Source organism: Chlorocebus sabaeus, chromosome 11 (assembly GCF_047675955.1).
Source record: "Chlorocebus sabaeus isolate Y175 chromosome 11, mChlSab1.0.hap1, whole genome shotgun sequence".
Lineage (NCBI taxonomy): Eukaryota > Metazoa > Chordata > Mammalia > Primates > Cercopithecidae > Chlorocebus > Chlorocebus sabaeus.
Window position 1 is genome coordinate 118,553,676 of NC_132914.1, and position 22,892 is coordinate 118,576,567.

At 44.1% G+C, this 22,892-nt stretch overlaps 1 protein-coding gene across 4 annotated transcripts in view; it reads right to left on the reverse strand.

Moving 5' to 3' along the window:
* The window catches only part of ANAPC5 (anaphase promoting complex subunit 5), a 47,776-nt gene that overhangs the window by 19,343 nt on the left and 5,541 nt on the right, over positions 1-22,892 (reverse strand). The window contains exons 3-11 of one of the 4 annotated variants that reach the window (XM_008004984.3): positions 22,249-22,358; positions 21,190-21,382; positions 16,757-16,823; positions 12,899-13,000; positions 11,143-11,333; positions 6,595-6,676; positions 5,824-5,913; positions 3,557-3,699; positions 2,326-2,461 (exon numbers count right to left, since the gene is read on the reverse strand). In XM_008004984.3, coding sequence (XP_008003175.3) covers positions 2,326-2,461; positions 3,557-3,699; positions 5,824-5,913; positions 6,595-6,676; positions 11,143-11,333; positions 12,899-13,000; positions 16,757-16,823; positions 21,190-21,382; positions 22,249-22,358 — 1,114 coding nt within the window. Of the gene's footprint in view, positions 1-2,325; positions 2,462-3,556; positions 3,739-5,823; positions 5,914-6,594; positions 6,677-11,142; positions 11,334-12,898; positions 13,001-16,756; positions 16,824-21,189; positions 21,383-21,506; positions 21,628-21,916; positions 22,359-22,892 lie in introns of those variants that run through there. The other 3 variants (XM_073021158.1, XM_073021159.1, XM_008004981.3) reach the window with 3 other exon arrangements.

Sequence of the window (22,892 nt, forward strand, 5' to 3'; positions counted from 1 at the left end):
ACAAAAATTAGCCGGGTATAGTGGTGTACACCTGTAGTCCCAGCTATTCGGGAGACTGAAAAATGAGAATTGCTTGAACCCCAGAGGCGGAGGTTGCAGTGAGCCGAGATAGTGCCACTGCACTCCAGCCTGGGCGACAGAGCGAGACTCTGTCTCAAAAAAAACTAAATATTGGCCAGGCACGGTGGCTCATGCCTGTAATCCCAGCACTTTGGGAGGCCGAGGTGGGTGGATCACGAGGTCAAGAGATCGAGACCATCCTGGCCAACGTGGTGAAACCCTGTCTCTACTAAAAATACAAAAAAATAGCCTGGTGGCATGGTGATGGGCATGGTGATGGGCGCCTGTAGTCCCAGCTACTTGGGAGGCTGAGGCAGGAGAATGGTGTGAACCTGGGAGGCAGAGCTTGCAGTGAGCCGAGATTGAGCCACTGCACTCCAGCTTGGGTGACAGAGAGAGACTCTGTCTCAAAAAAAAAAAAAAAAAAGGCCGGGCGCGGTGGCTCAAGCCTGTAATCCCAGCACTTTGGGAGGCCGAGACGGGCGGATCACGAGGTCAGGAGATCGAGACCATCCTGGCGAACACGGTGAAACCCCGTCTCTACTAAAATACAAAAAAAAACTAGCCGGGCGAGGTGGCGGGCGCCTGTAGTCCCAGCTACTCCGGAGGCTGAGGCAGGAGAATGGCGTAAACCAGGGAGGCGGAGCTTGCAGTGAGCTGAGATCCGGCCACTGCACTCCAGCCTGGGCGACAGAGCCAGACTCTGTCTCAAAAAAAAAAAAAAAAAAACACCTAGATACTTCAATATGTTCACCGACTCATTCATTACCAGATGCTCCTCTTATCCATGGCACCAGGAAAGGAAGTGAAGTGATGTTAAAGAGGTGCCAGTGCCACAAAGAGGGAAGAAACAAGCGAGAGACAGACCTGCAACATTCCCGGGGGGAAGGCAACCAGCCAGCCCTTTCAACCTCAGAAAACACAGGCGGTACTTCCCAGGCACGGGAAGAAACCAGCTGGCAAAGGCGCCATGGAACCCATCAGTCAGGGCCCATCCACCCCTCAGTTTACACAGCCATGTAAGAGACTGTAAAATGCTAACATGTTTGCTATAGGGAAGTATTTCTAGACCTCTGAAAGGAGTGGAAATCACTCAAAAATCTTTAGGCTGCAATTAGGGAAATATTGAGTATTATGATGCAAACTAACAGTAACAGGTATCACAAAGAGGAAGAGAAAAATATGATCAAGGAAACGTCTGGATTGCCACGGCAGTGTTTAGTGAGATGGAGGGCTTTAGATAAAATAGCTTTCCCTGACTCTTTCCCACGAAAGAAGACATTTTGAACAAAGGGAAGATAAAGCCTACAGTAGCAGAAGAGATACACTAATTGATCCCATATAAAGAGAATCTCGTCAAATTACTTGGGCTGTAAGTCATCAAGATTATGTCCTATTCCCACTGCTCTTTTTTAGAGTCAACCAGGTTTGGGTTGGAAACCTGCCTCTGACATTTATGGGTGTTGGATACAGGATTTAGCTCCCACAACCTCAGTCTTTAGTTCTGTGAAACAAGGATAACAACAAACCTGAGCCTATGAAGTGGATTCTATAAGACAGTACACATAAAATAGGCACAGGGACTGGCACAGAAGAAATTTACAACCAACATTAGTTATTATGATCTCAGCTATACTACTTTTTTTTTTTTTAAGATGGAGTCTCGCTCTGTCGCCCAGGCTGGAGTGCAGTGGCTGGATCTCGGCTTACTGCAAGCTCCGCCTCCCGGGTTTATGCCATTCTCCTGCCTCAGCCTCCCGAGTAGCTGGGACTACAGACGCTCGCCACCTCGCCCGGCTATTTTTTTGTATTTTTTACTAGAGACGGGGTTTCACCGGGTTAGCCAGGATGGTCTTGATCTCCTGACCTCGTGATCCGCCCGTCTCAGCCTCCCAAAGTGCTGGGATTACAGGCTTGAGCCACCGCGCCCGGCCTCAGCTATACTTCTATTATACTCTCCTCTCTCCTAAAACACACAAACCTCTACTACCTTAAATGTCAAAGAATCCTATTTATTTCCTTAGTTACATGAAACTGGCTGACCTCTTAGAATTCCCTTCACTGATGCCAAAAAAAGACCCCAAATTCAACCAACTTTGCAGACTCCACACTTGGTCCCCTTCCACTGGTGGGGTTTCACTCTTTCAGCCACATTGTTGAGCAGACCTGTCCAAGACGTGTCCAGTGCTTTCCTCAAGCACTAGAGGAGAGAAACGGTAGAGCCTCCATTGCCCCAGAAGCACGTGGGCCCGGCCACCTGCCTACCTGCTCCGCGTGTAGCTCTGCGAGGTGGCAGAGTGCGACAGCAAAGGACTCCGTGTTGTTCTGCTGCACGCCCGCATTCACCGCCTCCAGGCTGTTCATGCTCAGCAACATCTGGGCCTGTTGCAGGGCCATGGTGCTGGGTGGGGAGAGGGAACAGGATTTCCTTTCAGCAGCAGACCTGGCTGCCCTTTGGCCATGCCCGTCAGCTATCTTGAGTGGAGGCGTCAAGTCAAACACCTCACAGGCTCTGGCTTTCTTGGGAGCAGCTGCCTCCCAGTGCCATCAACCCTGCCCTCAGGATAAGAAAAGCAGAAAAGCATCCTGGATGTGCAGCCCGAGGAGACACGTAGTGGTTAGGGCACAGCTGGGAGTGCGTGCTCCCAGATCCCCCCGCCCCCACCCCATGGTCCCTGCAGTCATAGTATGTTAATTAGTTTTCACGGGTGAATTCAGACCCGATGCCATCCTGGCACAGGCTGCTCTGGCAATGTAAGCAGTGGCCAGTGTCTGCAGCTGTTTCAGAGCACACCGTGCCAAAAAATTATCTGAAATACAAAAACAAGACTGGTAAAAAAAGGCACTTCCTTTCATTACTGAATTCCTAGAAACAGACTGTCTAAGTGAGGGGTGAGGTAGCAACAGAACTCCAGGATTAAAATCCCGCAACAAAGTTTACTTCCAGGCTAAAAGTGGCTAAATGGGAAAGTACGCAAGAAGCTGAAAATATTCCACAGAAAACACCTCAGTTAACAGAAAAGCAAGTTTCTTTACATAATAGCTTTGGGGTTCAGGTGACACTCAACTAGAGCAACCATAGATCATGCCTGCTATAAACAGGAAGAAAGGTTCCTGTCACAGAGCAGAGGAGCCCGGTGCTTGGAGTCAGATGACATGGGTTTGAGTCCTTTCTCTGTCACTTGTTAACTGCGTTTGCAATCTCGGGTAGATCAGATGTGTGAACCTTGGTTTACTCTCCCAGCATGGAGATCACCCACCCGTTACCTCACAGAGTGGTTGGGAGGAGTAAGAAGGAACATGCATGGGAAAAAACTTTTCAGTCTGTGCAAAATACAAAATGTTTTAGACTATAAAACATTTTGTCTAATCCCCTGCAGGAACAACGTCTGCCCAAGGTGGGTAAATCTTGTACGTATGGCCTTTCACAGAAACAGTTTGCTAGCTCCTGCTTCTCTCTAAAGGATTTACACCCCCAGGGCCTTGGGTGACCTACCTGCGGCCATACAGCCTCCAGATGGCCGTTTTCTGGGCGATGCTGATATCGATGAGCTCTGACAGGCTGTGTTTCCAGTGCAGGAGGTCGGAGTCCTTTAGGGCATCCATCAGCTTGTTTGCCGTCTTCCCAGCAAAAGCTCTCTGTTGAACAAGGGACTGTATTCCCAGGGAGGCGAGGTACTAAGGGGACAGATATACCCACGACCCAAGATAGAGATTACATGACAGAATTTGTTTTGCTCTTCAGAAATGTGGTGGATTTCACATTTCAGCACATGCACAGTGACAGCACTATCTAAAAGGAAAGTACCTACAACCTGGCCTGAACCCTGATCCATACGAGACGTGTTCCTGAAAACCTGGGTCTGGGAGAGAGGCAGAGGGTACACGGGAAAGAGCCAGCAGGGCTTTAGCATTAGATGGACCTGGACTTAAACACTGCCTCTGCTACTTACTGTGTGACTTAGGGCCAGTCACTTAGCTTCTTAGCTAAGCCTCAGCTTCCTCATCTGTAAAATGCGCATCAAACCTATCATAAAGAATTATCGTAAGGATTACAATGAAATAATAGATGTCAAACAGTGCTGCGCACATATGTAATAGGAGATCAAAAAAGGATGCCTATCATGAGCAACAAAATTATCTTGTCATTAACTTTTGGTGTCATCTTCACAAGGATGAAAGCTCAACTAAAAAATGCCAGCTTAAATTCATGGCAAAAATTGTAGTTAAGCCTACACTTAGTTCAAGGAGCCACTTTTGTCATTACAATCAATTCTGTATGTGTAAGTTTCTTTCCCAGGTGTGAATCAAAGGACAAGCTACAGATGTGTTTTTTGGTTTTTGGGTGTTTTTTGAGACGGAGTCTTGCTCTGTCACCCAGGCTGGAGTGCAGTGCCGCAATCTTGGCTCACTGCAACCTCCGCCTCCCTGGTTCAAGCAATTCTTCTGCCTCAGCCTCCCAACTAGCTGGGACTACAGGCGCCCGCCACCACGCCCGGCTAATTTTTGTATTTTTAGTAGAGACGAGCTTTTACCATACTGGTCAGGCTGGTCTCAAACTCCTGACCTCATGATCCACCCGCCTTGGCCTCCCAAAGTGCTGGGATTACAGGCGTGAGCCACCGCACCAGGACCAGATTTTAAAGTGTACACATTAAATTACTACACATAATTACTTTCTATTTTACCAAAGTCTGTCACAAACTTCATAAGACAGAATGCTTAAGCAGTCCCACTGCCTATGGTCTAGTTTTCAATAGGTGTTTCTGAGTGAGAATAAGGTTCTCCAAGCTTGTGCTTCCTTTTTTTTTGAGATGGAATTTCATTCTTGTTGTCCAGGCTGGAGTGCAATGGCGCAATCTCGGCTCACTGCAACCTCCGCCTCCCAGGTTCAAGCGATTCTCCTGCCTCAGTCTCTTAAGTAGCTGGGATCACAGGCATGTTTCACCACACCCGGCTAATTTTGTGTTTTTAGTAGAGATGGGGTTTCACCATGTTGGCCAGGCTGGTCTCGAACTCCTGACCTCAGGTAATCCACCTGCCTCAGCCTCCCAAAGTGCTGGGATTACAGGTGTGAGCCACTGTGCTGGCCAGATTAAGTCTTTTCAATGTCCCTCTGTGTATGTCATTGAGGACTATAATTCACGGCCTTCCCTATCACTCAAAACGAGAAAGGGCAAATCTGCCTGTCAAGTTTATTGGTTCCTGGCTTTGTTTATTGTTTAAAACAAGGATCAGCAAACTTGTTCTATAAAGGGCCAGAGAGTAAATAATTTCAATTTTTCAGGCCACATTTGGTTTCTGTCACACATTTCTTCTCTGTTGTTCATTTTTTCCCCAATCACTTAAAATTGTAAAATCCACTCAGCCTGAAGCCCCTAAGTAGGCAGAAAGCCAGATTTGGCCTAAGGGCTGGAAAGTTCACCAATCCCTGGTTTAAAAATAAGCCTTTGCTAAAATTTTTCTAAGTGACTATGTGCTAAAATTAATGTTGCTCAATAAACTAAACAACAATCTCTTATCAAATTGGTAAAGGGAATTTCCACAGATGTTATTAGGATACAGGGAACAGAGAAAAACCTACCACACAGAATTTAGTGGTCTGATTAATAATTAAAGTCATATGAAACTGCCAAGAATAAAACCACACTTTGAAACCCATTCTAAATCTATCGCTGGTTAATGACAGAGGTGGGCAGAAAAAGAGACAAAGGCTCGACCATTTATGGAAACAATCTCACAGCACAGAAAGATGAGCCTTACCGGTAACCCAAAATGTACTGCTTTCTTCACAGAATGCTCCAGCAGAACATAGCTATCGGATCTCTTCTGCCCCAGCACATAAAGCCAGCTCTGGCAAGAGAAATCATCAAAATATATCATAACAATGGCAATGGGCTGATGTTCTAGTGAAATATCAATGTGGTCATAAGAAGGAATTTAAAAGGGACAAAATGAATCCTCTTAGATACTCTTTCAAGAAATATCAAGAATCTCAATGAGACCTGTCAAGCATATCAACACCATTAAAGCCAGGCTGAAATAAACGAGTCATTGTTCTGCTTCAACTGCCAGCCACTGAGTGGCGGGTGTTTCAGAAAAAAATCATGAAGCTCCTAGATGGCCTTTAATTGAGAAATAAGATTCTCAGGTGCTTGTCAAGTAGCTTCTGTGTTCCACTTGTGCTTGGTGATTTTGCTATTACAGGACTACATCTCACCCAGTTACTAAGTGTAGCATATATCTTTTGTTAATGCCAGTCCTAAATGTGATAAAGGTTTTTCCTCTTCTTTCGTGGCAAGTTGCATTAAACTTTGTAGACCAGATATATGTCAAAAGCAACACAGATGTCATGAATTAAGAAAGATAAGTAAAGCTAGGTTGCCCTTTCTGAATTCCCATGACCACCTAACTTGTTTCCTTTTACTGCTGAAGATCTCTGCTCCAACTGCAAAACAACCCAATTCAAATGGGGCCTTGTGAAGGCCAACTCAACCCGTGAACAAAACTCCCAAGACCAGAGGACGGCCTCACCAAACAATGCTGGAGACACACGTGATCGTTGGACTCCTGGGCAATCCTAATTGCCTCCTGCAGGGCGAGCTCTGCCTGTTGACTAATGACAGACTAAACATTAATATCCCATTAATAACCACAAACATGCATAAGCAACCATAGCAGGAAGTCATCTGTACACAGTCATGCAAGTGCAGGTCTCTGGGTTGGAAGCTGTAACTATTTCTGGGCTTATTCTCTCAGAGGCGTGCCCCAACCCCAGCAGCAGAAAACACTGACAGTGGAAATATAGGACATGTCGCTTCTAAGGGGAATTTCTACGAAAAGGGCATAAAGCAAAGACTTTTATCTCTGCTCCTAAGATGTTTATTTTAAAGGTGCACTGCTGAGGGGAAGGGCAAGGAGAGGACATAATATTTTACTTTTCATGGCATTCCCTCCTACATTATTTGAACTTTTTTCTTACTATGTGCATTTGTTACTTTTATCATTTTTCAAAATCACTTTTTTGTTTTTTAGAGACAGGGTCTCCCTCTGTCACCCACATTGGAGTACAGCAGCGCAATCCTAGCTCACTACAGCCTTGAATTCCTGGGCTCAGGCGATGGACCTCAGCCTCCCGAGCAGCTGGGACTACAGGCACTCACCACCATGCCTGGTAGGCTAATTTTTATTTAAATAGAAAAAGAGTCTCACTATGTTCCCCAGGCTGGTAAACTCCTGGCCTCAGGCGATCCTCCCGCCTCAGCCTCCCAAGTGACTGGGACTACAGGTTCACACCACCATGTTCAGCTAATTTTTTTTTTTTTTTTTTTTTGAGACAGAGTCTCGCTCTGTCGCCCAGGCTGGAGTGCAGTGGCCGATCTCAGCTCACTGCAAGCTCCGCCTCCCGGGTTCACGCCATTCTCCTGCCTCAGCCTCCCGAGTAGCTGGGACTACAGGCGCCCGCCACCTCGCCCGGCTAGTTTTTTGTATTTTTTTAGTAGAGACGGGGTTTCACCATGTTAGCCAGGATGGTCTCGATCTCCTGACCTCGTGATCCGCCCGTCTCGGCCTCCCAAAGTGCTAGGATTACAGGCTTGAGCCACCGCGCCCGGCCCAGCTAATTTTTTTAAAGCGATAAAGTCTCACTGTGTTCCCCAGGCTGGTCTCCAATTCCTGGCCTCAAGCGATCCTCCTCCTTTGGCCTCCCAAAGTGCTGGGATTATAGGCATGAGCTATGGTGCCCAGCCCAAAGCTAGTTTTAGAAAGTATTTTGAGGATTCCCACTTCTGTAATATTTTTTTCCTTTAAATCTCTGTTCAAATATTAAGTTGGTAGAGATCAAGGAGGGCTGATCTGCTACCTTTATATTTAAACAGAGATTTACAAATTGAAGGAGTGAGTGATCTATGCATGTATCTGGAGTAAGAGTGTTACTCAGGAAAACAAGAGCAAACAAGAGCACTTTGCCATCACTTTCTAACCTCTTATCCTGGCCTATCACTACCTGAGATATTACAACTATGCTTAGCATTGTTTATTCCCTACCTCCCCTGATATAAGCTCTATAACAGGGTGTTTTTTTTTTTTTCTTTTTCTTTTTCACTGCTGTATCCCTAGTACCTATAATAGTGCCTAGTACACAGTAAATGCTCAATAAATAACTACAAGGATTTTCAAGAAATCCTTTTAGCTAAGTGACAAAGATTTACACAGGCCCATAGATCCAGGACCAGAAACAAAGAAGGCTGGGCCTGAATAAATCAGGAATTAAGGAAAATGTACACATTAATAAAAATCTACCTTTCCTTGTTCATATTCTGTGCAATTAGCTGTCTACCCATTGATAATACTGTAAACATAGACAAATTCTGAGATGGGTGCAGTAGCTCATGCCTGTAATCCCAGCACTTTGGGAGGCCAAGGTGGGAGGATCACTTGAGACCAGGCATTCAAGAACAACCTGGGCAACATAGCGAAACCTCATCTCTATATTTTTACAAATAAAAAGAAGAAATTCTGTTCATCAAAATATTATTTGTGGCTAGGCACAGTGGCTCACACCTGTAATCCCAGCACTTTGGGAGGCCGAGGCAGGTGGATCACCTGAGGTCAGGAGTTTGAGACCATCCTGACCAATATGGTGAAACCCCATCTCTACTAAAAATATAAAAATTAGCCGGGCGTAGTGGCACGCACCTGTAGTCCCAGCTACTTGGGAGGCTGAGACAGGAGAATTACTTGAATCCAGGTGGCGAGACCGCAGTTAGTTATTACAAGATATCATGGAATGTTGCAAAAATCATGGAGTTTTTTGGCGCCTTAAACATTTTTGGGTACAACCATCAATCTGATGTTTGAATACCCTTAATAACATCTTTGGTCTAGGCTGCTGCACCCCACTGATGCCTTCCTCAGAGGGTTCAATAAGGGGAAACTGTTTCCTTATAATGAGCAGAAATATTTTGTCCTTTAACTTACACTTACTTACCAGCTCTCAATCTTCTCCTGTAGCCATACCCTCGATCAATCTAAGCTCTTTTCACATGACCTTTTACTACATAAAGATGTCCAACACATGCTTGGATAAGTCATTTTTCTCCAGGCTAAACAACTCACATCCCTCCCACATTACTTATATGATATGGCTTTGAATGTCTCAACACCCTGAGACTGTTCCTCACACAAGCTTCAGCTTGTCTGTGTCCCTTTTAAAACCTGACAACTGGGTGGGCCCAGTGGTTCATGCTTGTAATCCCAGCACTTCGGAAGGCCAAGGTGGGACGATTGCTTGAAGCCAGGAGTTTGAGACCAGCCTGGGCAACATAGCAAGATCCTATCTCTATGAAAAATAATTAAAAAAAAAAATTAAGGCCAGGTGCGGTGGCTCAAGCCTGTAATCCCAGCACTTTGGGAGGCCGAGACGGGTGGATCACGAGGTCAGGAGATCGAGACCATCCTAGCTAACATGGTGAAACCCTGTCTCTACTAAAAAATACAAAAAACTAGCTGGGCATGGTGGTGGGCACCTGTAGTCCCAGCTACTCAGGAGGCTGAGGCAGGAGAATGGTGTAAACCCAGGAGGCAGAGCTTGCAGTGAGCTGAGATCCGGCCACTGCACTCCAGCTTGGGTGACACAGCGAGACTCCATCTCAAAAAAAATAAAAAAAAATAAATAAAAAATTAGCTGGGTATTGTGGTGCATGCCTGTAGTCATAGCTAGGAGGCTGAGATGGCTTGCTTGCTTGAGCCCAGGAGTTTCAGGTTACAGTTAGCTATGATCACACCAGTGCACTCCAGCCTGGGTGACTGAGTGAGACCTTGTCTCTTAAAAAAAAAAAACAAAAACCTGACAACCAGAAATAAAAAGAATTCCCTAGGTGCTGCCTGACACACAGAGAAAGGGATAGACGTCTCCATTATTGAACTGTGGACACTATACTCCCATTAATACACGCTATAGTCTGTATTCAAGGATGCCTATAGCAAACACTACACTTCTCTCAACTGGTAAAAAACCACAGGGCAGGTGGGGGGGCAAAGGGATCTTTGAATTAGTAATTTCCCACCTTTTGCCATTATTTACATGATTTTATTATTTCCAAGATAGTCTCCATGTTTTGAAAGTTGTTTTATCTACTTAATTCTATTTACTAAAAAATAATTGATCAATTTTCCTATTTCTATTCATTAAAAACACAGGCATATCAAGGCAACAGTATAAACCAGTGTCACCTAACTGAGCGGCCTGAATTCCATCTGAAAGCAAACGTGACTTTTAGTAAGCCTGTGTAGTCTTTCATCCAGTAAAGGCACGACTGCCTTCTGGCTTTTTGAAATACTAAAAATAGCTTCTGCATCCCCATTTTTACCTCCAAAAACTCCTTTAGGGACTCACTGGCCTAATGACCTAATTTCCTTTCCACTGAATGGCCTGTTGTTGTTCTTAGAAGTAATGAAAGAGGCCAGGCACTAAGATGGCAATGTTAAATAGTGACACTAGGGGGCAGACTATTTAGGCAGAAGGTTTTCATTAACTTTATTCCAGTGCAAAAAAGGTTCCCGCTATGGAAGTTACTGACTAGTCCAAGTTAATGAGTTTCTTTCTTTTCTTCTTTTTAAAAAATACATTTTTAAAAAACGCATCACAATTAACATTTCAGAATTCATTTCTTCCATTTCTTTTCCCTTTTCTTTTCTCCACAAAATAGCAAATCTTTTTTTTTTTTTTGAGACGGAGTTTCACTGTTGCCCAGGCTAGAGTACAATGGCGTGCTCTCGCTCTCAGCTCACTGCAACCTCCGCCTTCCGAGTTCAAGCCATTCTCCTACCTCAGCCTCCTGAGGAGCTGGGACTACAGGCGCCTGCCACCATGCCTGGCTAATTTTTGTATTTTTAGTAGAGATGGGGTTTCACCATGTTGGCCAGGCTGGTCTTGAACTCCTGACCTCACGTGATCCACCCACCTTGGCCTCCCAAAGCGCTGGGATTACAGATGTGAGCCACCGCGCCCGGCCAAATAGCAGATCTTTTATTGTTATCAGTTTCTTCAATTTGCGCAAGGACGAAAGTCTATAAACTTACTAGTGACCAAAGCGACAGTGCAGGGCAGCAAGATTCAAAGCAGCGTATCTCAAGCTCCGGCCATAGCCCTCTTCCCCATTACTTTTGCTTTCGGCTCCAGTAAGAATCAGACGGTCAAAATAATGAAGGAGACTGTGTGTTGAACTGAAAACATCTTGGACACGGAGGTTGTTTAAGTAGCTGAGATAATGCTAAAACAAGAAATAATCAATGTATTTTAAATGCTGTAAATATATCTTGTGTAAGACAACTGCAGAGAGTTCCACTGGCTACAAACACTAGTGTATACCATACCCTTCTAATAAGATGGTCATAGTTTAGCTTAATCTTCTCCCTAGAGGCAGAATAAAACAGCTTCAAGACACATTCCCCCTAGAGGGAGTCCACAAACTAAAAATGGGAGTTCCATTAGTATTTGTGTTAGTTTTATCTCAAATATACGCCACTATGTCACTGGTCACACGAGTGATAGATGAGAATACTGGGCCTTACCCAGTTCAAATATTGAGGAAAACTTAGAGTTCAGAATTAAAGATCCTAAAACCTGAATTCATATACAAATTATAAAATTAAGTTTTATTAATGTACAAGTTAAAACACACTGAGACTTACTAGCTTACTAAGTTAATTATTTTCTACTTTTTTTTTTTTTTTTGAGTCACTGAAACTTTCCTAACAGGCAGATCTCAGTTACTAGGAAGCAAACTAGATATACTTCTACACACAAAGTCAGATGGAAAATCCAGATACTATTTAAGAAAATTTTCCGAGTAAAAAATCCATTAAGGAACGTAATTATTAGAACTTTAAAAATAAACACTGACAAAAGAAGATAAAGGAAAAGAGCTTTTCAGCCTCAAAACTGTCATTTGGGCTGGGCGCGATGGCTCACGCCTATAATCCCAGCACTTTGGGAGGCTGAGGAGGGTGGATCACCTGAAGTCAGGAGTTCGAGACCAGCCTGGCCAACATGGTGAAACCCCATCTCTTCTAAAAATACAAAAAATGAGCCAGGCATGGTGGCAGGTGCCTGTAATCCCAGCTACTCGGGAGGCTAAGGCAGGAGAATCACTTAGAATCTGGAAGGCAGAGGTTGCAGTGAGCCAAGATCGCACCATTGCATTCCAGCACAGGTGACAAGAGCGAAACTCAGTCTCCAAAAAAAACAAACAAAGTTTTTTGCATCAGTCTAGTATATTATCTCCAGTCTAAACTTTACAACATCAGGGAGATGATGACTGAAAGAGAATATCAAGAGTTTGAAGAAATCACCTATGGCCCGGGGAGGGAGGGGGGAGCTTTGCGACCTATACCAAGTTGTTTGCCTGCCAAGAACATGATTTCCTTCAAGAACCTGGGCCAATGGGCTGATCCTCATTTGCAAAGCTACTCAATATAAAAAGTAGCCTTGGCTGAGCGCGGTGGCTCACGCCTGTAATCCCAACACTTTGGGAGGCCGAGGCGGGCAGATCATGAGGTCAGGAGATCAAGACCATCCTGGCCAACATGGTGAAACCCTGTCTCTACTAAAAATACAAAAATTAGCTGGGCGTGATGGCACGTGCCTGTAATCCCAGCTACTCGGGAGGCTGAGGCAGGAGAATCGCTTGAACCAGGGAGTCGGAGGTTGCAGTGAGTCAAGATTATGCCACTGCACTCCAGCCTGGCAAGAGTAAGACTCCATTTCCAAAAACAAACAAAAAAGTAGCCTTGTCATTCCTTTCTAACACAGCAACAAATTCTGGGAAAGACTCACCGCTTCAGCAAAATCAGGATTAAATTTCAACAAATTGTTTAACTCCTTCTGCAAGGAAGCTGGAGTGAGGGCCTTAGTCTCATCATTCTTTAGCAAAGAAGCCTGAAATTTAAAAATGATAACTCAGTAGAAAGAAAGGGTCAATAAACATATGAAAAGATATACTAACTAGCATCACCTCATTATTTTCTTTCCTACAGGGGTCCCTTCAGGCTCTGGCCCCTCATCTAGCCAGCCTTGGCTGGTCTTCCCTCACTCTAGGTACACTGAAGGTGGACTCTGCCACATGCTCTCCTCTTGACCATACACGAAAACACTTTCCTCTGCCAGAAACGCCAAGCCTCCCACCCATCACTCCCCAGCCATATACTACCCAAGGCTGAGCAAACCCACGCCCCTGCCTAGCTCATCCTCCAGGCCACCTGCTTCTGTCACCTTCTAGATGAGGTGAGATCCTAAAAGCCCCTCCATGCTCCCATAAGCCCTCTGCACTTACCCTTCCTGTAGCACTATCAAACTCTAGTAAAACTGCCAGTCTAACCCCACCCCAGACTGTAAGCTCCTTCCAGGCAAGTAACGTGTTTGCTTCTTTTCCAGTGCCTGTATGAGGCCTTATAGGAGCCAGGTGCCTTGCCCCAGCCCTACTTATTTGTTTCATATGGATGATATCAGCAACAATTATATAACATACGTAGAAAGTTAGCTACAAATTAAATGTTTACATTTAGCTGGGTTATAGACACTTTACTCCAATTTTACCTAGATGAGTTTTTCTATAAGTAAAGTAATTTCTAAGGGTAGGGTGTGGTGGTTGATGCCTATAATCCCAAAACTCTGGGAGGCAGAGGCTGAGGCAGGAGTATTGCTTGAGCCCAGGAGTTCAAGAACAACCTGGGCAATATACTGAGACCTCATCTCTATTTAAAAATAATTTCTTAAAAAAAATTTTTTTTAAGTAAAAATAATTTCTAATTCCATTGTTAATTTATATCATTATAGAAAATTATTGGCCAGGTGTGGTGGCTCACACTTGTAATCCCAGCACTTTGGGAGGCCAAGGCGGGCAGATCATGAGGTCAGGAGTTGGAGACCAGCCTGGCCAACACAGTGAAACCCTGTCTCTACTAAAGATACAAAAAATTAGCCGGGTGTGGTGGCGCGCACCTGTAATCCCAGCTACTCGGGAGGCTGAGGCAGGAGAATCACTTGAACCCGGGAGGCAGAGGTTGCAGTGAGCCGAGATCGTGCCACTGCACTCTAGCCTGGGTGACAGGGCAAGACTCAGTCTCAAAAAAAAAAAAGAATTATTATGTAGGTGTAGTAAGGGGAAAAATTATTCCAAAAATATAGAAAACCTACAGAAGAAAACAAAAATCTTCTGCAATCCCACTACCAAGAAATAACACTACTAATACTTTAGTGTATATTATCGTGTCTTTGTTCCGTGTGTGTGTGTGTGTGTATATATATGTTACATATCATATTCTGATTTTGTTAAAAATATGTGTGTAGGTCAGGCGCGGTGGCTCAAGCCTGTAATCCCAGCACTTTGGGAGGCCGAGACGGGCGGATCATGAGGTCAGGAGATCGAGACCATCCTGGCTAACACGGTGAAACCCCGTCTCTACTAAAAAATACAAAAAACTAGCCGGGCGAGGTGGCGGGCGCCTGTAGTCCCAGCTACTCGGGAGGCTGAGGCAGGAGAATGGCGTAAACCCGGGAGGCAGAGCTTGCAGTGAGCTGAGATCTGGCCACTGCACTCCGGCCCAGGCAATAGAGCGAAACTCTATCTCAAAAAAAAAAAAAAAAAATGTGTGTATACACATTATATAAATTTACAATACACCCTGTATTGTAAACATATATTGTGTATACACATTATATTTCTAATAAACTCACAATATGTTTACAATACAGGATGTATTCTAAATTTATATAATGTATACACACACACTATATTTTTAACAAAATCAAAATATGATCTGTAACTTTATTTCCTGTTCTTTTCATTTTATATTGTAAACTTTGTCTCATCATCAAATATGATTTCTTTCTTTCTTTTTTTTTTTTTTTTTTGAGACAGAGTCTTGCTCTGTCACCAAGGCTGGAGTGCGGTGGCACGATCTTGGCTCACTGAAACCTCCACCTCTCAGGTTCAAGCAATTCTCCGGCTTTAGCATCCCAAGTAGCTGGGATTACAAGCGTCCACCATCATATCTGGCTGATTTTTTCTATTTTTAGTAGAGACGGTGCTTCTCCATGTTGGCCAGGCTGGTCTCAAACTCCTGACCTCAGGTGATCCACCTGCCTCTGCCTCTCAAAGTGCTGAGATTACAGGCGTGAGCCAACGCGCCTGGCCTGAAAATATGATTTCTAAACCAAATCCAAAATCTAAACTTTCACTGTCACATTTATTGTAAATGCTTTTTCCCAAAGTATTAGAGCCCAAGAACACCTTTGCTGTTTGCCTTTTAATTTTTTTAATTTTCTTTTCAGAAGGAGTCTCGCTCTGTCGCCCAGGCTGAAGTGCAGTGGCGAAATCTTGGCTCACCGCAACCTCCGCCTCATGGGCTCAAGTGATTCTTCTGCTTCAGCCTCCAAAGTAGCTGGGACGACAGGCACATGCCACCACACCAGCTAATTTTTGTGTTTTAATAGAGCCAAGATCACACCACTGCACTCCAGCCTGGGCCACAAGAACGACACTCCATCTGGAGGGGAAAAAAAACAAAATGCTGTGGAAGAAAACAGGTAGGAGAAGATAATTTGACTTTCAGAATAAAAATTGAAAGCATCTCCATATCAGGACTTGTTTTAGCATAATTAACAGGCAAACAGGATGGGTGTGGCGACTCATGCCTGTAATCCCAGCAATTTGGGAGGCCAAGGCAGATGGATCATTTGAGGTCAGGAGTTCGAGACCAACCTGACCAACATGGTAAAACCCCCATCAGGAGATCGAGACCACAGTGAAACCCTGTCTCTACTAAAAATACAAAAAAATTAGCCTGGCGCAGTGGCGGGCACCTGTAGTCCCAGCTACTCAGGAGGCTGAGGCAGGAGAATGGCATGAACCCGGGAGACAGAGCTTGCAGTGAGCTGAGATCGCGCCACTGCACTCCAGCCTGGGCGACAGAGCGAGACTCCGTCTCAAAAAAATAAATAAATAGGCTGGGTCCTGTGGCTCACGCCTGTAATCCCAGCACTTAGGGAGGCCGAGACAGGCGGATCATGAGGTCAGGAGATCGAGACCATCCTGGCTAACACGGTGAAACCCCGTCTCTACTAAAAATACAAAAATTAGCCGGGCGCGGTGGCAAGCACCTGTAGTCCCAGCTACTCAGGAGGCTGAGGCAGGAGAATAGCGTGAACCTGGGAGGCAGAGCTTGCAGTGAGTGGAGATCACACCACTGCACTCCAGCCTGAGTCGCCGTCTCAAAAACATAAATAAATAAAAAATTAAATAAATAAATAAAACAGAAATATTAATTGTAGAATCAAGGTAATAAGTATGGGTAATTACCATACACTGCTTTTCAGGCTCTCTTTACATTTGCAAATGTCTACAATAAAATGTTGAGAGAAAGGAAGCAAGTCTTTTAAACCACAGGGTTTTAGGCTGTTAGTCACACACCATTACTAAATGAACCTTGATTATAACTTTAATAGAAAAATAAAATCACACACAAAATAGGAAGGGGCACAGAGTTACAAGTGCTTCGTTAGTGAAGCAGAGGGGACCAAGAGTAAAGGCTGACACAGATTCACTAACAAACCTATGCACATAACGGGCCTATGCCATGACACACATCACAGGACTAAAACAGAAGTTCATGATAAATTACAGAATTCACATACCTGTTGAGAAAGAAAAAATTCTGCTTGTTTTTGGGACAGAGGCCCACTGCAAGATACCTCCTCTTCTCTGGAAAAAATAAAAAAACAAAAATAGTAAAGAATTATACATAAGTGAAAATGATAACATTTATAAAATCAAATGGATTCTTGTATCAAAAGAGTTCAAAAAATTTAATTCTCTCCTCAGAACTAGGAAAGAAAAACTTAAAAAGTGATGTTGAGATCAATGCAGTGAGCCCAGAAAGAAGCCCTGGCATGCACGGTCAAATGGTTTTTGGCAACAGCAACAAGACCATTTGATAGGGAAAGGACAGCCTTTCCAACCAGTGATGCTGGGAAAACTGCACATCCACATACAAAGGAATGATGGTGAGTCCTTATCTAATACCATAAACAAAAATTAACTCACAAAGACTCAAAGACCTCAATGTGAGGCCAAAAACTATAAAACTCTTAGAAGATCTTCCTTCCACCTGCTAGTAATAAAAAATAAATAGTACATTTTTAAATTAAAAAAACTAAAAACTCTTAGAAGAAAACATAGAGTAGGCCAAGTGCAGTGGCTCACGCCTGTAATCCCAGCACTTTGGGAGGCTGAGGCAGGTGGATCACAAGGTCAAGAGATCAAGACAATCCTGACTAACATGGTGAAATTCCATCTCTACTAAAATACAAAAAATTAGCCAGGCATGGTGGTGTGTGCTTGTAGTCCTAGCTACTCAGAAGGCTGAGGCAGGAGAATCATTTGAACCTGGGAGGCGGAGGTTGCAGTGAGCCAAGATCACACCACTGCACTCCAGCCTGGCGGCAGAGCAAGACTCCATCTCAAAAAAAAAAAAAAAAAAAAGAAGAAAAAAAAAAGATCACAAAAATTTAAAAAATTGAAATTCTCCTTTAAAAAAGAGTTTAAAAATATATGTAAGAACATCCTATAAAATAAAAAGGTTCTCTAACAAAGTAATTTCTTTTTAGACAAAGAATTATAATCATTAGTTAGATTTAAATTTAAAGAATACATTTCAGGCTGGGCACGGTGGCTCACGCCTGTAATCCCATCACTTTGGGAGGCCAAGATGGGCGGATCACGAGGTCAGGAGATCAAGACCATCCTGGCTAACATGGTGAAACCCCGTCTCTATTAAAAATACAAAAAACTGGCTGGGCGCGGTGGCTCAAGCCTGTAATCCCAGCACTTTGGGAGACCGAGACGGGTGGATCACGAGGTCAGGAGATCGAGACCATCCTGGCTAACACGGTGAAACCCCATCTCTACTAAAAAATACAAAAAACTAGCCGGGCGAGGTGGCAGGCACCTGTAGTCCCAGCTACTTGGGAGGCTGAGGCAGGAGAATGGCATGAACCGGGAGGCGGAGCTTGCAGTGAGCCAAGATCGCGCCACTGTACTCCAGCCTGGGCCACAGAGCGAGACTCCGTCTCAGGAAAAAAAAAAAAAAAAAAAAATACAAAAAACTAGCCAGGCCAGGTGGCGGGTGCCTGTAGTCCCAGCTACTCAGGAGGCTGAGGCAGGGGAATGGCGTGAACCCGGGAGGCAGAGCTTGCAGTGAGCTGAGATAGCACCACCGCACTCCAGCCTGGGCGACAGAGTGAGACTCCGTCTCAAAAAAAAAAAAAAGAAAACGTTTCTTCAATTTTCATGATTAAATTCAGTTTACTAAATATGCACAATTTTCTGAAACCATGTACCTTTACAGTAAATATATTAGATTATACATAAATGACTTCTTGGAATAAGATAAAAACAAAAAGATGGAGTTAGACCTAAATAAATCAAGTTAATTTAAGAGAAAACCAATCCAAATAAGAAAAGTCTGAATTTTAACATTTCTGCAGAACTGACACTTTGCTACTTTAAGCATATAAAGTAGCTAGAAAAAGGATTACACTGTAGCCTATAAGCATTTCTGAGGAGAACTAACTAAAAGAAAGTAGAGAATAATAACAGTTAACATTTCTAGGCATAGTTCTGGAAACTTTATATGAATTTATCATTTAATTCTGGAACCCTCTGGGGAAGTGGTATGAGTCCCATTTTGCAGACAAAGAGCTCAAAGCACAGAAAGGGTGAGTAACTTGCCCAAGGTCTCACAGACCAAAGGCAGAGGAGCAGCAGGCAAACCTGTGGGTCTGACTGCAGAGCCAGACTCTTAACCACACACTATGTTGTCTTTTCACCAGACAAGAAGCATCTGTCAGGAAATGAGTTTTGGGGAGCAGTTAATGGTACTATTATCCTCTTGCTCCCAATATGTGCTGAACAAATCATGTAACAGTACAAAAACTACTCATAGAAAGCGCGATAAGCATTCCCCATTTATAAACAACGTCACCCCCTGCCACCCTGGGGCTTACGGTAGCCTAACAACCTACAATGCAGTAAATGATAAGCTCCCAGTAAATGATAAGGTCCCCTGACCACCTCCTTAGGGCAGGAGGGGCTTACTTCTCTCAGAGCTCTGGACACTGTATCTGTTTACTTGTCAGCCTTCCTCACCAGACCACAGGCTCTTTGACACCAGGGAATATGAAATAAATATATTTTTGCCTGCAAGTACAAGTAGTTTATTTGGAAGTAATCCCAGATAATAGTAGTTGGGGAAGGAGAAGTAAAACAGCAAAAGAAAGGACAGTTAATACAAAGTGCGTTACTGGGCCAGTTACCAGTATGGGTGATAGACTTACTGATTCATCCAACATTCAGGTACAGAACACATTCTATGAGTCAGGCACTCTATTAAGCACTGGGGAAATGTGATGAAACGAGACAGAGAAGGGTCTCAGTTCTCAAGCGGTGAAGAGGCAGGGGAAACAGATAAGCAAGTAAGCTTAAGAAGGTTACTTAGTGATCAGAGGTATGGAGGAATAAAGAAATACAAAGTATTTGGGGCCGAGTGCAGTGGCTCATGCCTGTAATCCCAGCATTTTGGGAGGCCAAGGCGAGTGGATTGCCTGAGATCAGGAGTTTGAGACCAGCCTGGCCAACACGGTGAAACCCTGTCTCTACTAAAAATACAAAAATATTAGCAGGTATGGTGGCAGGCACCTGTAATCCCAGCTACTTGGGAGGCGGAGGTAAGAGAATCGCTTGAACCCAGGAGGTGGAGGTTGCAGTGAGTCAATAGCGCACCACTGCACTCCAGGCTGGGCGACAGTGAGACTCAAACGCAAAAAAAAAAAGAAAGAAAAAGAAAGTATTTGGGATAGGGGCTACCTCGTGCTCAGGGAGGCCTGTCTGAGGAAACTGGCGCTGAGATCTGAACGGTAAAAGAGAGCACATGAGGTGAAAAGCCACGGAAGAGCATTCCAGGCAACCTGAGGCAGAAACTGACTGGAGTAGTCAGGAAACTGAAGGAAAGCCAGAGCAGTCTCGATGCTGAGAGGGAAGGGGAAAGTAAAGAGAAAGAGGTCAGGGAAGATCATCGGGCTGGGTTATACAGGCACTGAAGCCATGGTAAGCTCAGACTCCTCTCTAAGTTCCAAAGAGTTTGGGCAGAAAAGTGCTGGGATTTGATTAATAATCTTAGGGGCTTCCCCGGATGCTGCCTGAAGAACAGATGTAGGGAGACAGGAGTTAAGTCAAGAAGAAAACTGAAGCTACTGCAGATTTGGTGAGTAGATTTGGTAGAGGTTTGGTGCTTAGACTCCAGGGGTATCAATGGCCATGAGATAAGTGAACAAGTTCCAAACATAGCAAGGAGAAGGACTGACTGGATCTGCTGAGGGACTGGGGTGAAGGGCACGGAGGAATCAAGGACACTACTGGATTTTGGGCTTGGCCAACTAGGTGAGTAACTTCCTTACAACAGCTTCCTTAGAGACTAGACCTTACAAGGCATTCAGTAAATTTTCACTGAATTAATCAATTGTTACTTCACTCTGATTTAACGAACAATACCAGTCAGGGACCCAGCAGAAAGCAAAGAACACATTCGAATTGAGTAGTCTGAGAAAAGTTTAACAAAAGATCACTTTACAAAAGTAGGGGAAAGGACAGAGAAGTCATAAGAGACAACATAGTCCCCCGCACTGATAACAGTGGGAACCTTTCACCTGGGGCCGACAAACACTTGCTCCTAGTGACCGAACCCCCTTAAGGAGTGCAGAAAGGGCAACCTGACAGAAGCTGTGACCCTACAGCCAGCTCCCTAGGACCCCCAAGGAAGGAAGCCAATGAATCCACACTCCACCCCATTCTCCCTGGCCCTTGGGATTTCCTGCCAGTGACTCCCATTGGCCAATCACAAGTCAGAGGGCAAGGGACCCACTGGTGCAGCCTTTATCAGTTAACTTCCCAGATCTGGAGGGGTAAAAAGAGCATAAGGCAGCAAATGAACTCTAAATGAACAAGGACTTACTGCACTTAAAATTATACTATTTTACAGAAAAAGGATCCCTGTCAGAAAAAGCCAAATTACCTTACAGATACATCAAGTTCTTCTTTTTCCATTTTTCTTTCACCCTCATCTCTACTGGTCAGTTCCATATCAGCATCCTCCACTGTCTTTTTCTCACCATTCTGGAAGTACTGCTGAAGGGCAGTGTACAGTTTAAACACTTGGCTGAAAGAAAGCTTACTGTAGGCCAAGATCATGTGACGCAGAAACAAACCTACAAAATAAGACCAGAGACAAGGGGAAAGCATTAACTGACATCCAGGCTACACAACGGCAACTCCACAACGGCAACAACTGTTTGCTGCAATTCTTCCTTCAGAAGAATAAGAAAGACACACTTGCAGTTGCCATTCCCTCCTCCTGGAATGTTCTTCCCCAGTCCTTTACAAAGCTGGTTTCTTCTTATACAGGGCTCAATCTACCCACCCCACCTCCACCTGAAGGCTTCCATTTTACTTTCTTCATGGCTGTTACATTATCTGAAATGATATTTATGTGTTTACTTTTACCAACTGGCTCCCCCAACCAGAGGTAATCTCCATAAGAGGAAATTCCATGTCTATCTTACACGTCCAGAGCCTGGCACATAGGAAGAGATAGAGAAACAGCTCACGCTGAATAACATAAAAATTACCATGCAAAAAAGCCAGAGGGATAGAGCATGGGATAAAGCTAATAGAAAAGCATCAAAGAAACACCATGTATGCCCTCACTTTGCATACTGTATCAGTAATGTATTTTTACTTACCTCTCTTCGTAAGTCTGGGCTGGTGACCCTCACTCACAGATGGACCATGCAGGCAAGTGATCCAGAAGACTGTGAGAGAAAGAGCTGGGAACCCCCAAAAACCCCAGGACCAGGCTCTGACTCTTACTATTGTAGACAAAACAGAAGGTGCTTTTCCACAGTTAATGATTTAAATATAGATCAAAACAGCAAGGCAATAAATACAAAGTGTAACACCTCCAACATCCCCACTGAGTCTGTTCACAGATATAGCACAGCAATGACAGACATGACTTAGAAAGCTGCTCACTTCAATGAAAATACTCTCTGCTCTTCTTAGAAGAGTTTCATACCTACTACACTTGTTTTGTGAACCTCTGGCTCAGTTCCAGAGAAAGAATCTGAAAGGTCATCAAAAAATTGTTCCATATCCTTCAACTCGCCTTCAGCCATCAGTTTGATTCTGAATGAGAAAATCGAGGTGCATATTTTAGAAAGGCCCTTTGAACAACTTCTCTCGTTTCATATTCCTCAATTATCTCGAATAATGTAGTTTACAGGCAATTCAGAGATTTGTATAAAATGGTGGCTCATAAAACAAACTTCATGATTCAAAATGTTACTCCCATATTTAGGAAAAGTATCATTGTTGTTTTCTTGATCATAAAATTTGTCAAACTATCACATCAACCAGTAAAAATGCAATTATCTGCAGTGACTAAAAAGAGTAAGACGGGTAAAGAATAATAAAACTTGGTGGAAAAAGCTATAAAACAGTATGTTTAAGGTTACCAATTTTTCAGCCAGGTGCGGTGGCTCACACTTGCAATCCCAGCACTTTGTGAGGTAGATGCGGATGGACTGCTTAAGCCCAGGAGTTCAAGACCAGCCTAGGCAACACAGCAAAACCCCATCTCCACTAAAACTACAAAAAATTAGCCAGGTTTGGTGGTGTATGCTTGTAGTCCCAGCTACTCGGGAGTCTGAGGTGGGAAGA